At 55.6% G+C, this 15,411-nt stretch overlaps 1 protein-coding gene across 4 annotated transcripts; it reads left to right on the top strand.

Moving 5' to 3' along the window:
* The first annotated feature begins 109 nt into the window (after nucleotides 1-109).
* On the top strand, nucleotides 110-15,265 carry MMAB (metabolism of cobalamin associated B). Of its 4 annotated transcripts, none has more exons than XM_014867798.3 (9): nucleotides 110-360; nucleotides 3,240-3,301; nucleotides 4,905-4,998; nucleotides 7,948-8,005; nucleotides 10,147-10,219; nucleotides 10,467-10,564; nucleotides 10,891-10,955; nucleotides 12,959-13,018; nucleotides 14,860-15,265. In XM_014867798.3, the coding sequence occupies exons 1-9, from the start codon at nucleotides 245-247 to the stop codon at nucleotides 14,957-14,959; spliced, it is 726 nt and encodes a 241-aa protein (XP_014723284.1). In that variant the 5' UTR covers nucleotides 110-244; the 3' UTR covers nucleotides 14,960-15,265. The 4 variants fall into 4 exon arrangements, with proteins under 4 accessions (XP_014723284.1, XP_070372343.1, XP_070372342.1 ...); XM_070516241.1 differs by having other exon boundaries at nucleotides 162-360; nucleotides 10,829-10,955; XM_070516240.1 differs by having other exon boundaries at nucleotides 164-360; nucleotides 10,467-10,568; nucleotides 10,829-10,955.
* The last annotated feature ends 146 nt before the right edge of the window (nucleotides 15,266-15,411 follow it).

The raw sequence follows: 15,411 nt of genomic DNA, 5'->3' as shown, positions 1-15,411 counted from the left end.
TTCACCAATTGGCTGGAGCATTGGCCAATAGGTGTTGCTAACCAAGTCGTCACGGGTTTCCCCGCCCCAGCTCCTTCCAGGAACCAATGGGAAACAAGTCTCGGGGAGGGTCCCGCCCTGGTGCGAGAGCCGCGGACCAATGGAAAACGGTAGCTGAGCGGTGGCGCGGCCGGCGGGAGGTGGAGTCACCCCGCGACCTGGACGGGAGCCTGGCGGGGTCAGCCCCCTACCAACGGCTTGAGGCATGGCTGCGTTCGTCCTGGGAGGCCGCGTGGGTCTGCGCACGTGCCTCGGCGCCGGCCGACGACTATGTCCCCGTTTCCAGAGCCGCGGCCCCCAGGGCACGGAAGACGGGGACAGGTGAGTGCCTGGCTCGAGGGTAACTCTGACGCATGCGGTGAACTGTGGTGTCGTCGCCATCGTTATGTAACACCGCTGTGAGGTCACTTTGCAACCGCCAGATGACGTCCTCTCTTAGTCGTGACGTCACCGTGGCAACGTGGGCACTGTGGAAGCCAGAGATCAAGATTTCTTTGCGCAAGACAAGTCCGAAGGGGGCCCAGCTATCATCCAGCAGGGCAGGGCGTGTTCCATGTGGCAGGAGGGCCGTCTCGCCTGGCCTCACCATCAGGAGGGGCCTCAATTTACATTTTGACCTACCTCCAAAGCAGTTCATACTCTGAGACACAGAGATACACCCACGCGATCTGCAGATAACTGTCATCACGTACCTGGAAACTCGCCCCCCATTCCCGGACCTCACAACCTGTGGAGTACCATGAATTCCTAATAATCTATTTCATAGGCCCGGTAATTTAGCCTTTGAATAATCTTGTAATGTCACATTTTAATTTTTTTTCTTTTAATTAACTTTTTATTGAGGTCACATTGGTTTATAACATATAAATTTCAGGTGTACATCATTATATTTTGACTTCTGTGTAGACTGCATTGTGTTCACCACCCAAAGTCTAGTTGCCATCCGTCACTGTACACATGGGCCCTTCTACCCTCCCCCGCCCCCTCTTCCCTTCTGGTAACCACCATTCCGTTCTCTGTGTCTATATGTTTGGTTTTTGTTGTTTTTTATCTTCCACGGATGAGTGTGATGGTGCGGTGTTTGGCTTTCTCCATCTGACTTATTTCGCTGAGCGTGATGTCCTCACGGTCCATCCATGTTGTCGCAAATGGCAAGATTTCATCTTTTTTTATGGCTGAGTAGCCATCCATTGTGTATCTTCTTTATCCATGCATCCGCTGGTGGGCGCTTAAGTTGTTTCCGAGACTTGGCTATTGTGAGTAATGTTGCAATGAACATAGGGATGCAAATATCTTTTTTTTTTTTTAAGATTTTATTTTTCCTTTTTCTCCCCAAAGCCCCCCGGTACATAGTTGTGCATTTTTAGTGTGGGTCCTTCCAGTTGTGCTATGTGGGATGCTGCCCCAGCATGGCCTGATGAGCGGTGCCATGTCCACACCCAGGATTCAAACTGGCAAAACCCTGGGCCGCCGAAGTGGAGCGCACGAACTTAACTACTTGGCCATGGACCTGGCCCTTTTTTTTTTTTTTTTGGGAAGATTAGCCCTGAGCTAACATCTACTGCCAATCCTCTTCTTTTTTGCTGAGGAAGACTAGCCCTGAGCTGAGGGATATAAATATCTTTACACATTCATATTTTCATGTTCTTTGAATAAATACCCAGAAGTGGAATAGCTGGATCATCTGGTACTTCTATTTTTAATTTTTTGAGGAATTTCCATACTGTTTTCCATAGTGGTTGTGCCAGTTTACTTTCCAGCAGCAGCGTACAAGATTCTCCACATCCTGTCCAACGCTTATTTGTGTTTTATTGTTATTATTATTTTTTTGTCTAAGGAAGACTCACCCTGAGCTAACATCTGTGCCAGTCTTCCTCTCTTTTATATGTGAGTTGCCGCCACAGCATGGCTACCAACGAGTGGTGTAGGTCCACGCCCAGGAGCTAAACCCGGGCCACTGAAGCCGAGTGCACCGAACTTAACCACTAGGCCACGGGGCCAGGCCCTGCCCATTTTTTGATCAGGTTGTTTTTGTTGTTGTTGTTGAGTTGTATGAGTTCTTTATATAGTTTGAATATTAACTCCTTATCAGATATATGATTTGCAAATATCTTCTCCCAATTGTTGGGTTGTTTTTTCATTTTGTTCATGGTTTCCTTTGCCTTGCAGAAGCTTTTTAGTCTGTGTAGTCCCATTTGTTTATTTTTTCCTTTGTTTCCCTTGCCCAGTCAGACATGGTATTCAAAAAGATATTGCTAAGACCAAAGTCAAAAACCATCCTGCCTATGTTTTCTTCTAGGAGTTTTATGGTTTCAGGTCTTACATTCAAGTCTTTAATCCATTTTGAGTTAATTTTTGTGTATGGTGTAAGATAATGGGTCTACTTTCATTTTTTTGCACATGGCTGTCCAGTTTTTCCCAGCACCATTTATTGAAGAGATTTTCCTTTCTCCATTGTATGTTCTTGGCTCCGTTGTCGAAAATTAACTGTCTATAGAGTCACATTTTAGTTTTGAGGTCTACATTAAAGGTGTTGTGTTGCTATTTGGAACTGCCAGGCTCTGAACCCCGTTTTGCAATTTTTCATTTCCGAGTATACTTGGAACCTCCTAGAAAGGAAGAGGCCCAGGCTTCTTTCCCCCAAAGCGGCATGACTTGGTAGAATAGAGGGGAAAGAGTGTGGGTAGGCTTGAGCTAAGAATTTGGGGCCTGGAGTAAGATGGTGTTGGGCATGAATCCAGCCCTCCTGTTTCCTCCCTGGGTGACCTGGGAAGGTAAGTCCATCACGTGAGCTACCATTTCTACAACAGTAGGATGAACATCGGAGGCAGCGCCTACCTTGGGACTGTGGGAAGAGTCCAGGGATCATTCTAGGAGATAATGCCAGTAATCCACTTGCACAGTGCAGGGACTGTGGAAAGTGACTGATAAATTCCTTCAGTGAATTGTTATCGAGCATCTGCATTGAGCAGTGCACTGCATCAGCTACTGTGCAGATACAGATGTGGGCAAGACACAGCTTGGGAGCCCACAAAGGGCTTAAAACTAAGAGGGATGGAGGAGAAAGATGTCCACGAGATCCAAGCAGAGGCAGGTAAGTGCCACCTGTGAGGCTGAGCAGCGAGCCGGGACCAGTGAAGGAGGAGCCCCCTGTGTAAGCCATCCCCACTCACCACCTCTCGATGTGTCTTTCTCATTAGGCCACAGCCTTCCTCGAAGACACCCAAGGTCCCCAAGATTTACACCAAAACAGGAGACAAAGGTAGGGTGGGGACGGGTGAAAAATGCAAAGAAAGACATGGCCGACTTCATGTTAAAGTTCCTCCAAATTCTTTACGGCCATTAAAAAGTATGTGAAAAATATAGATCACAAAATATGATGTGAAATGAAAGATGCCCAAGATATATAATGAGAAAAGCAAGTTGTAGAACAATCCAAATAATTGGAATCTGTTTGGATAAAAGTGTCTGTGTGTGTGTGTGTAGATATGTGTAGTGTAGTCTGAAAGGTGACATCTGGGACTACTCCCTGGGAGAGAGACTGAGCTGGGGGAGGGGAATGAACAGAGGGCTTTCATTGTTTGTTCTACATACTTTTATTCTCTTCTATTAGTTTTTGTAACGAGCATATATGGCTTTGATCATTTAAACAATACCAGAACAGGGGCCGGCCCTGTGGCTGAGTGGTTAGGCTCACAGGCTCCGCTTCAGCGGCCCGGGGTTTCACGGGGTCGGATCCTGGGCGCAGACATGGCACCATTATCAGGCCACGCTGAGGTGGCGTCCCACATAGCACAACAAGGAGGACCCACAACTAAAATATACAGCTGTGTACTGGGGGGATTTGGGGAGAAAAAGCAGAACAAAAAAAAAAAGATGATTGGCAACAGCTGTTAGCTCAGGTGCCAATCTTTAAAAAAATAAAATAAAATAAACAATACCAGAACTTACAGAAGAAAGTAAGATGCAGAGGAATATCTCATTGTGATATATTTTCTAAAGTTTAAAACCATGCAGATCACTAGTATATATTGTTTTTTGGATGTGTATTTAGGGAGTGAAAGTATAGAAACATGCATGCCACTGAACTGGCTCTGCTCTGGATTGGATGCTGTCAGGAAGCAGGGCTAATTCTGTAATTGGGTGTTGCATCATTTTTTCTAGAAGGTGGGAGGGACCAACAGGGGCTCAAGCTCCAGTTGATAGACCCCATCGGTCACCCACATTCGCCAGGAAGGGGGAATTTGGTCTCTCGTCTGGTTTGGACACTGTTCTGTGCTCACACGAGGAGATGGAGTGGTCCTCTTCTGGTCTGGATCCGTCACAGCCCTAGCGTGGCCCGTCTGGTGGCGTTCTGTGAAATCGTTGTGTTCAACGGGAGGCCACCACGGCCTGTCTGGGAGTGCCAGGCCAGCCCCCGGCCGTCAGAGCAGGTCTGCTCTGTCTCAGTGGCTGGGGGAGGAAGTGGAAATGTGACCTAGGCGGGGGACTTCGATTTCTTGTGAACTCTAATTGTAATGTATACATAACATGGACCTATATGTTTCATTTCTTTAGCCGGATGGTTAGTACATGATTTTTAACTTTAAATTAAAAGCCTGTCAGGGAAGAACTGAGGATAGTGGTTACCCTTGAGGGGTAGCGACTGCAGGGGGTCCACAGGGCCTTCCAGGGTGCTGGTCTCAGTCCACTTCTTGATCTGGGTGCTGATCGCAGAGCCCTACCCAGTTAGTGGCAACGCATCAACTTGCCCACTTAGGATCTGAGCGCTTTTCTCTGCAATGTTATACTTCAAGTGGAAAGTCTGTAAAAGAGCGTATCAGGGACAAACGTCTTAATTTGGGCGGCTAAACATTTGTTCCCAGGGTTTTCGAGCACCTTCACTGGAGAAAGGAGACCCAAAGACGACCAAGTGTTTGAAGCCGTGGGAACTACAGATGAATTAAGTTCAGCCATTGGGTAAGGGAGCCGCGGTTGGCCTTGAGGTTGAATTTGAACTGGGCATTAAGAAATGGGGTTCATGCCACGCTCTCGAGAGTGCTGGCTGGTCCCCGAGGCTGCCAGCCCTTGATGAACCTGCCAGCACAGGGCATCTGATCGGCTCCACAAGGCTGCGGGCTGCGGGCGCCTCTCCCTCTGCTCCTGCTCTGGCATCTGGCCCACCCCTTGTGAAGCTGCCTCGCCCCTCCATCCCCGGCTCTCTCACTCTTCAGGTGCGTATGTGTGCGCCACGGAGGTGCACAGATTAAGTGAAAGAGGTGAGTTGAGCACAGAACACACTGCATCAGACGCGATCCCTTTTGTGAGTCTTCTTTTTGAAATAAGCGTCTATACAGCCAGAGCTTAGAAGGTGGACTCACGGGATCCCCCCTAGTTTAGAAGGTGCCGCGGTCAGGATCTGCCAGGCTCATGGCTTGCACCACCAAAGGTGTATTTCATGCTCTTTCTTCAAGCCTCTTGTGAGTGGGGTTTGTCTCTGCTCCACGTGACATCTCTCCAGAACTCAGGCTGGCAGGACAGCTGCGTCTGGAGCAATCTCAGTAACCGTGGCAGAGGGAAAAGAGATCCTGGTAAGGCTCCCACTGGCTCTGAAGGCTCCCAGGGGCGTGACACAGCGCGTCTGCTCACATGCCATTGGCCAGAGCCACCCTTGTGGACACGCCTGACAGCTGTGGGGTGGAAGGGGCAGCAAATACTTGAGGACAGAATCAGCCTACCGCGCTCAGCTGGCTGTTGACCTTGACCATGTGAGCAGCCGTATCTCAAGTGCTGGGTCAGGAGCTCTGACATAGCCCTGGGGGCGAAGGTCATGGCAATCAGCAGACCTGGCTTCAAATTTTCAAATTCTTTACTGCTGCTGACTGGCTGTGACTTCAAGCAAATCACCTGGCCTCTCTGAGTCTCAGTTCCCTGTTCTGTCAGATGATCATAGTAATAGTATCCACCTCACCGGATTCTTGTGAGGATTGGGTGAAATAATTCTGTTTCCCTTAGGACAGTTCCCAGCACAGTAATAATAGCATTAGCTGTTACTGTTATTATTATTAAGACTTACCTGTTCATGGCTTCCAGTACTCAATGATGGGCCAGGCTAGATGAGGTTTTCAGGACAGATCATGGGAAGCATAGCTAGCCAGCCAGCAGAGTAGAAAAGGATGTGCGGGAAGGTTGCAGGGGGGCTGGGAGGCAGACACACAGTTAAGTGGGCAGGGGGCAGGGAGGGGGTTCTAGAATCAGCTGTGGCAGATCAGCATGCCATCATCTCTCAGCCGCCGTGGGGCCGGAGATGGGGAACCCGTGAGTGTAGGTTCTGTTGTCAGACACGGGTGGAGCGTCTCCGTGTGCCTGGCGCTGCCAAGCAGAGAGCCGCAGCCCTGCCTTCGTGGAGCCCACAGTCTGGGGGCGCAGGGCGAGCAGACAGACACTAAAGGGCCAACTACAAGTAGGCGGAGCTGGGATGGAGCAGGCCCTGAGGCGTTCCTGTCACTGGCCTCCGTCACGGGAACACCTTCAGCAAGTAGATAGTCTTGAACACCTACTACGTGCAGGCGTGAGGCATGCTGCTGTGACGAAGAGACTGTGTCCCAGCCCGCGTGGCCTCTCCTTGCAGTCCAGAGGGGAAGACCAACACTAGGCAGTGAATTTCGCATTTGTTTATTTCGTTCTGGCTGGGAGACATTCTGACCGTGAGGCGGCCTGGGAAGGCGCACGGGGGGTCCTTCACCTGCCCTTCCCAAGCCGCTCTCACCCTCCTCTGCCTCTCTGTCCGGGAGGCTGACCTCTATCACCTGCTGACCGTTTCACCCCATCGCCCTGTCCTCTGGCTTTCAGGGGGTCCAGCCAGTGGGAGGCGCCGGCGGGAGACGGGACAGTGGGGGAGAGGTGTGGGAGTGTTGATTACTCCGTCCCCGCTGTGTGTGGCTCTGGCCCTTCCACCTACTCTCTCCCGGCTGCTCGGCTCCCGGCGGTGGCCCCACGGAGAACCCAGCTCTCTCCGGCTCCGGAGCCTTTGCCCTCCCTGCCCCTTCAGGCTCCTGCCTTTGCTCGTCTTTGCCACCCACTGTCACTTCCTGCAACTCCTCCCACCTCTGTGAATGGCCCCTCCTCGAGGCGTTCCTCTGGAGCCCTTTGGATGTTCCCTGCTGAGACCCTGACTCTGCTTCCCTGGCCCGTCTTAGCAGAGCACTCCCACTCAGCCTTCAAATCCCACCTGCAGCATCACTTCCTCCAGGAAGCCCTCCTGGAAGCCTAGCCCAGGCCCAGTTCCTCAGGACTCTCACCCTTCCCTGCAGAGCACTGACCTCAGTTTGAAACTTCACATTTAGTTGTGTGACATCCAATTCACGTGTCCCTCTCCTTATGAACAGAGCCTCTGTCACATCTGCTCATGAGTGACTGCCCGGACCTGGCCAGGGTAGGCCCTGAAAGAGGAATTGCTGACCGGATGAGCAATGAGTACAAGAAAAGGCACTCTGAGAAACAAACACCCTTATCCACATGGAAGGTTATGGTGTTCTTACTGTCAGCAAGAAAAATACCACCATGGCGTTACAGCCACCTTAGCTAAACGGCCTCCCCCTGGGACTCTGTTGCCTCCCACAAGACGGGGCCTGGGTGTCACAATAGAGGCGCCACGCGGGGGCTGGCCCAGTGGCGCAGTGGTTAAGTTCACACGTTCCACTTCCGCGGCCGGGGGTTTGCCAGTTCGGATCCCGGGTGTGGACATGGCACCACTTGGCAAAAGCCATGCTGTGGTAGGCGTCCCACATATAAAGTAGAGGAAGATGAGCATGGATGTTAGCTCAGGGCCAGTCTTCCTCAGCAAAAAAAGGAGGATTGGCAGCAGTTAGCTCAGGGCTAATCTTCCTCGGAAAAAAAAAAAAGGTGCATGCGGTTCTTTCCTCCTAGGTTTGCTATGGAGCTAATCGCAGAAAAGGGACACCCGTTTGCTGAAGAGCTTCAGAAAGTGAGTAACATCGTCTCACCCCAGTTGGGATTTTTCATCCCTGAGGCCTGGTGGCCATAACTGGATTTGCCATTCAATCCTCATTTCCTCTCTGTCACCTGGAGGTAGTCACTCTCCCTTTGAGAGCCTCAGTTTCTCCTTCTGTCAAATGGGGACGCTCAGAGGTAGTCCTTCCTCATGGGTGAGTGGTGAGAGTCACACTAGGGGCGAAGCGTACAGAGCAGGGGCCTCAGCCTGGGCGATTCCGCTCCAGGAGATGAGTGGGGTGTGTTTGCTTCTCACCACTGGGGCGGGGGGTGCGACTGAGACCTAGTGGGTGGGGGCCAGGGGTGCAGCTAAACATCCTACAACACACAGGATGGCCCGCACACAGAGAAGGGCCCGGCCCCAACTGTCCACAGCAGGGCGGTGGAGGGACCCCAGAAGCCCCTCGCAGGAAGCCCTCCACCGCCGGGGGCGCACGGTGTTGGCACTGCTGCTCTGACCTTGAGAATCAGTGGGGACTCCGACCCACACAGAGGGCTTCAGAAATGGAGACAGGGACGCCCCCACAGCGTGCAGGGCGTCCATGGGACCTGAGTCTTTAGAAGCTGTCTCCGGGAGAGTGGGCCCTCAGCCCGCTTTGTCCTGCAGGCCAGGCTGGAGCCCACTCGGGCTCCGGGAGCAGAAGGAGGGCAGTGAGGGGGCTGTAGAGGATGGGCAGTCCCAGTGCTGGAATATTCTGTGAATGAGGCCCCTCCTATGTGGTGGAGGATGGTTTCCAGCCTCGTCATGAGGACGTTCTTGCCCGCAGTGGTCGTTTCTGTATGCTGGGCTCATCCCGAGCCCAGTGCTTTAGGCCCCGTCCTTTGGGTCCAGCTGCAACATCACCTCCTCCAGGGCCTTCCCTGGCCGTCCCCGCCTCCTGCTGGGTCAGGCTCCTCTCCCAGGTTTCCACAGCTCCTGCACTTCCGCCTCTGACAGCAGGCGTCACACAGGGTGTTAAACCGCTGTCACCTCAGGCCAGGACACCCTGAGGGCACAGGCTGTGGCTTGTTCACCTGGGCATCCAGCCTGGCCCCAGGCAGCCCATTCACAGCTCTCCTCGAGTCACCCCACTTGGTCCTCACAGAAGCCCGGAGGTGCGCTTAGCATCTGCATTTTATAGGGGGCAAGACCGAGGCTCAGGGAGGGCCACTTGCCCAAGGCCCCACAGCCAGGAATCAGCAGAGCTGGGGTCTGATTCCCAAAGCGGGCCACCTCTCTCCAGCCCTGGGGGTAAACGCTGCAGCTGGCCAGCCGGTGGGGAAGTGTCGTCACTCCCCTTCCACCAGAAGTCACAGAGACACCGCACTGCCAAGTAGCTCACCCCAGTCCTGCTGGTCGGGAGCCCAGGGAGGGTTCCCACCCACTGCTGGGCAGGCAGCCTCTGCTCTCCCCTGCTGTGTCCTGCTCCTGCCACGGTCACAGTGGCCGTCTTATGGGAGGTCACAGACCTCCACTCTCCCCGCAGCCTACCATCCAGCTCCAGTGGACACGGCTGGGCTCAAGGTCAGGCGGTGTTTGTGGGTCTCATGGGCTCGGGAGTCCATTGGTCATCTGCCCCGCAGGGACCTGGGGTCCCCTCAGCAGAGCCCCACAGGCCACCTCTGTTCCAGGCAGCCTACTCCTTCCCGCCCCTCGGACTGAGCACAGGCCTCAGCCGGCCGCAGCTTCCTGCCCCAGGCACCCCCACACTCAGCTGGCCCTGTTCGCGCAGGTGCTTGTCCGTTACAGTTTAGAAAGCACATCATGTTTGGTCTCTTGGCCCGGCTGTTCCAGTTTAGAGAAAAGACGAAAACCTCACAGGGCCCAGGCACGTGGGAGAGGAGGATCGGGCTAGAAGATTCCTCATCACTATCGCTGGGCGCTTGACGGCTCATTGTCTGCGTAAGCCAGATGTCCCCAAGGGAGCCAGGTCCCCTCGCAGCCAGGCTGGTGTCCTATGCAGATGTTCAGAGGTTCAGACAGTTTGCTAATTAGCCTTTAAATGCCAGCTAATTAAAGCTTCGGACAGTCCCCCGCAGGCCAGCCCCACAGGCCTTGCAGGCGTGTCGGTCCACGTCATTCCGTGTCGCCTGCCATGGACAGATCTTCAGTGGCGCCTTCTCTTGCTTCCCCAGATCCAGTGCTCTCTGCAGGACATCGGCTCTGCCCTGGCGACACCACGCTCCTCGGCCCGGGAGGCTCACTTAAGTAATTCTCTCTCTCAACCCGCCGTATGTGCTCAGAGGGCCCTGCCGAGGCCCAAGGGGGGCACCCTTTCCTGGGTTTCACCTGGGACCCCTGTTGGCCGGGCCTGTAGACCCTAAGAGGGAAGCTACCTCCCGAGCCAGTGGAAGCCATCTGCGGCCCCCCGGGGAGAAGGGATGTGGGGCGGCGTCCCTATGATCTGGTGGGCAGTGGGCTCACAGCAGTGTCCTTCTGCTCCCTGACTCCTCAGGACACACGGCGTTCGAGGCAGGGCCCATCCTGGAGCTGGAGCGGTGGATCGACAAGTACTCCAGCCAGCTGCCGCCCCTCACAGAGTTCATCCTGCCCGTAGGTACCGACAGCCTCCCCCTGTGGGCTGCAGGCCCCGGGAATTGACAGAAACACACGGACATGGAATCAATCCCCCTCTTTAATTTTCAACTGCAACAGAAGCTGTCCCCCAGTCCCCTCCAGACCCTCGCTGGTCCCTCCCCAGCCCTGCCCGCTTTGGAGGGGGCTGCCCAGTGGGTGCACCCGGGCAGGGCCCCCTGGAGGCAGAACGCTGCCCATTGCGGGGCAGGGCCTGTGCATCCATCCATCCGTCTGTCCAAGGAGCTCCCTGTCTGCAGTGGGCTTGCTGCCCCCGCCAGCCAACACCCGCTTTCTCCTTGCAGTCGGGAGGCAAGAGCAGCTCGGTGCTGCATCTCTGTCGGGCCGTGTGCCGCCGAGCTGAGAGACGGTAAGGGAGCCAGGTGGAGGGAGGGGGGCCGGTGGGGGTGGCTCCATGCCGTGAGCTGCTCACCACAGATCTCCTGGCTGCTGCACCGCGCCAGGTGGGCTCCAGGCAGACCAGGTGCTTGTCCTCAGAGCCCCGTGTTGTGGAGGGAGACAGTGGCCGTGAGCAGACGGATGACAGAGGATGGAACTGCACATCCAGATCAGAGCTGGGGGGGAACAAGCAGTTAAGGGGGACGGGGGAGGAGACCCCGGGGGGCTGGGCTGCTTATTTGTAATTCTAACACTCACAGTGCCCTTCAAGAGAGGATTCAGGGAAAATCTGCCTGCCCTGGGCCCAGCTCCCTGCTCTGGGGGTAGCGTAAATGGGGCGGGCTGAGCTGTGCAGAAGTGACTGCAGAGCTCCACACTGGGCTAAGGGCTGGGAGCAGGGTGCTCGGTGCTGGGGTGCCCAGCCTGGGAGTGGGCGTGCTGTGTTGTCTCTCTCCCGGTCCTGCCGTGTGAGCCAAGAGTTGAAGGACGGGGGGCGGGGGCAGTGTCCAGGGCGAGCGGATGGCAAGGGGAGAGATGGCAGTCTGCATTGAAAGGACGGAAAGGAAGCCAGGGGTCTGGGTCCAGAGCAAGTGGCATGTGGCACAATGAGGCCAGGGGCTGAGCCGGGGCCATGCAGGGCTTTGTAAGCCCAGAGGGGTCTGTCTGCCTTTATCCTGAGAGCAACAGGAAGCCACTTCTGGGTTTTAGGCCATGGGGTGACATGAAAGGACCCTGCTGGCTGCTGGGTAGAGAAGGGCCCAGAGGGACACACATGGCTGTTGGGGGCCAAGGTGGAAGCTGTCAACAGACCATCCAACCCCCCAACCCACCCACCCCCAACTCAGAGTCAGGGAAAGGAGGGTCCCTCCCTCAAAGGCTACTGATTGCCTTTTCAAGGGATCTTCAAAAGAGTAATTGCAAAATCTTCACTCCCCATAGACCAGGCTGCCACCCAGCTTTACAGAGAAATGGAAATAGAGCCCCACTTTGATATGACATGCAAGGCTATGCAGGAAATTTTTTTTTAAAGGTATGCTTTTTGGTGAGGAAGATTGGCCCTGAGCTAACATCTGTTGCCAATCTTCCTCTTGTTTTTTCTTTCCTCCCCAAAGCCCAGTACATAGTGGTATATCCTAGTTGTAGGTCATTCTAGTTCTTCTACGTGGGACGCCGCCTCAGCGTGGCTTGATGAGCGGTGCTAGCTTTGTGCCCAGGATCCAAACCAGCGAACCTGGGCTGCCAAAGCAGAGTGTGCGAACTTAACCACTGGGTCATGGGGCCAGCCCCTGTGCAGGCACTCGATAGTCATTATTTCACTGATTCTTCATGATAACCTTGGGAGAGAGGTGGTGGCAGCCTCCACTTTACAGGAGTCAGGAAATTGGGGCTCAGAGAGGTGACATCATGGCCAGGGTCACCTGAGTGGTCCATGGTAGAGAGGAGATTTGAGGACCAGGTCTGTCTGGTCCAAACCTGAGCTCTTCTGCCCCCCATCTCATAAGGCTTCCTCCTTCATGAAAGGCACTCGGGCCCGACTGGTACCTCCAGGGATCCTGGGAGAGCTTTGGCTTCAAAAGAAAAAAATAGCCATTTGTACAAAGCCATCCACATCAGCAGTGCTCACAATAGCAAAAAACTGGAGACAACCCACAGGCCCAACAGAGGGGAATGGCCGAACAGAGGGTGGGTCCTCAGGACTCCAGACGAGGAGCTGGAGACGTGCCTGTGGTTCACCACTGGGTGGAGGGCACAAACCCAGAGCCTCGGTTTTGGGGAGAGCATCCCCCAGCGAGGGTCATGCAGCAGAGGTGACGCGCATGCAGGGCTGAGCGCAGTGCTTAGCAGGCAGCAGCCCTCCGTCCGGAATGCCCTCGGGAGCGCCAGGTCGGCTGCGGAACGCTGGCTGGGATGCAGCCTGGCCCCTGCGCGTTGCCCCCCTGCTGCAGGGTGACGCTGTGTTTCCTCCCTTTCCAGCGTGGTGCCTCTCGTGCAGATGGGTGAGACGGACGCAAACGTGGCCAAGTTCTTAAACAGGTACCTCCGTGGAATTGGGAGAGTCCCCTCCTCTGAAAACTAGGCACATTGCGGGACGTGACAATGGAACGGGCTCCGGTCACTCAGTCGCTTCCTATTCCCTGAGGGGCTGCTGGGTGCCAGCACTGTGCAGGCGGGAGGTACAGCTGAGAACAAGACGGGTGCTGTCCCTGTCTCTGGTGGGTGAAGATCGTGTTGGGAGAGGCTGCTATAAAAACCAGCAGAGAAAAATGTAGGAATGGGGCAGCAGGGGCCCTGCTTTGAGGCTGGGTGACTGGGAGGCCTCGTAAGGTATGGTGGTGACGGACCAGGGAGCCCAAGCAGGAGCCAGGCCCTCTCAGTCTGCCTCCTGCCAGGCCCCAGGGCCGCGTGAGCTAAGAGGAGACAGGCAGGCAAAGCCAGCTCCAGACGGTCAGGCTCAGGGCCCCGGCGCAGGCGCCTCTGAGCTGGGCTGGTCCTACAGCCCCAGTCAGCCCCCACGGCCTGCTCTGCCAGATTCCGCCCCAGCCTTGGCTCGTGCAGTTCCGGTGTGGGCAAGGCCAGGGCCCAGGGCTGGGCCGAGAGCTGGAGGACCCCTGGGAGCTGTCCTGGGGTGTCCAGTAAGTGACCTCACAGCCGGGGTCTGGCCCCTTACTGTGGACACTCCTCCTGCCGGGACATGGCCTGGGCTCCCTTCCTCCTGGGAGGGGAGTGGGCCTGAGGGGCGTGAGGAACGTTCCATTTGTCAGGACGTCACTGAGTGGATGAGAAACAGGCCTGTCACCGCCCTCCGGGAGCCCACGGCCCAGGACAGGGAGACACTCAGAGCAGAATCTCTTCCACTGCCCCCCTCCCCCACCCCAAGAGACAGCAGGGGCTGCCAGGCATTAGGAGGAGGGGCTTCTGATCCCAGGGGCGGCATGGGCTGGGGAGGGTTCCAGCAGGACCTGGCATGGAGTTGGCCGCAGAGGGTAGGAGTGAGGCGAGGTGGAGGAGGGTGGTGGTCAGTGCTGGGCATGCAAACAAGGCCAAGTGTGGGCCAGCTGAGAGGTGGACAGCTTCGCCAACTCACCACAAGCACCTCAAGGGCAGGCGCGCGTCTCCTCTTGTATTTCTCTCCTCCCCACCGCTGCGCAGAGGCCCCCCCACTGCTGGGTCAGAAAAAGAAGGGAGAGGGCCTAGAGTGTAGCCACTCGAACACTCCAGGCAGTGCTTCTCAGCCGCCGGCTGGCACTGTGTGCAAACATGTTTGGTTGTCCCAGTTGGGTGGGGGTGCTCCTGGCATCGAGTGGGCGGAGGCCAGGGGTGCTGCTTAAGGTGCTACAGTGCACACGAGAGCTTCCCTCCCCCACCGCAAAGAATGACCCAGAGTGTCAGCAGTGCCGAGGCTGAGAGCCCTGTTCCCGGGCCCCTCTCCTCGAGGTGGGGTCCTCAGACCAGCAGCGCCAGCACCCCACAGGTGTAGTTCAGACCTGCCGAGTCAGACTCTGCACGCCACCGCAATCCCCAGGTGACTGTGCACACTCCGGCTCGGGAGGCGCCAGTCCTAGGCACCGGGAGGTGCAGAAGCCAACCCAGGGAGCAGCTCAAAGTCGCCAGCCCTGTGAGGTCTGGCGGGGCTGGTGGTCTCGTCCTGCAGGAACCTTCCGAGCCCCAGCATCAGAGTCGGGCGCTCCCTCTCACGGAAGCTGGCCTCGAGAGCCATCCGTCAAGCCCAAGGTGGCTGAGCCACCGCTGTCGCTCCCGATGCTTCTAGGGGCGAGTGACTTATATTTCCTCCTTGAAGGCTAATGCGGGAAGGACCCAGTTAGCATTGATCTCCCCTTTCAAATCACTCCATTTGCTTCTCTCTGTCCCTCCAGACTCAGCGACTACCTCTTCACATTAGCCAGATATGTGGCCATGAAGGAGGGGAACCAAGAGAAAATATACAAGAAAAACGAGCCTTCGGACGGAGACTGAGGCCCTCGGCAGTGATGGAGAGGGGAGCTCTGTAGACCCTTCCATGGTGGCGTCAGGGAAGAGAAGAGGCTGCCCCTGGTGTCCTGATCCCTGGCGACCTCACCCAGAGAGGCTGGAAGCCGGGCTTCTGTCCGGCCTCCTCTGCCCCTCAGACCCCTCCCTGCCCGCACGGAGCTGTGGCTGTGTCAGAGTTCTGCCCGCCTCCCGTGGTCTTAGAGGAAGTGGGCATGACTTCAGTGTTGCAGAAAAGAAGGGTGAAGTGATTGTTGCCACGCAGAGAAAAGAATAAAAGTGGGAAAGGCTTGAGCCTGTGTGTGTGTGTGTGCGTGCATGCATGTGTGCATATGTGTGCACCCTTCCACTGCCGGCTCAGGTTTTGTGCAAGGATTTGGAGTGGTACCAGAGGCTGTTGGAAGTGTAATTGTGATTTACCTGTGCCAAAGGGGCTTTAA

This window comes from Equus asinus, chromosome 8 (assembly GCF_041296235.1).
Source record: "Equus asinus isolate D_3611 breed Donkey chromosome 8, EquAss-T2T_v2, whole genome shotgun sequence".
NCBI lineage: Eukaryota > Metazoa > Chordata > Mammalia > Perissodactyla > Equidae > Equus > Equus asinus.
Note: the sequence above shows the minus strand (reverse complement) of the source record. Positions and strands in the feature narration are given on the sequence as shown.

What these genes read in the sequence shown, in the direction of transcription:
- MMAB (XM_070516240.1), top strand. Translation starts at nt 245, where the DNA reads ATGGCTGCGTTCGTCCTGGGAGGCCGCGTGGGTCTGCGCACGTGCCTC. An exon ending in GAATTAAGTTCAGCCATTGG is followed by an intron (nt 4,999 to 7,947) that starts GTAAGGGAGCCG and finishes CTTTCCTCCTAG; the next exon opens with GTTTGCTATGGAGCTAATCG. An exon ending in GGCCCGGGAGGCTCACTTAA is followed by an intron (nt 10,220 to 10,466) that starts GTAATTCTCTCT and finishes CTGACTCCTCAG; the next exon opens with GACACACGGCGTTCGAGGCA.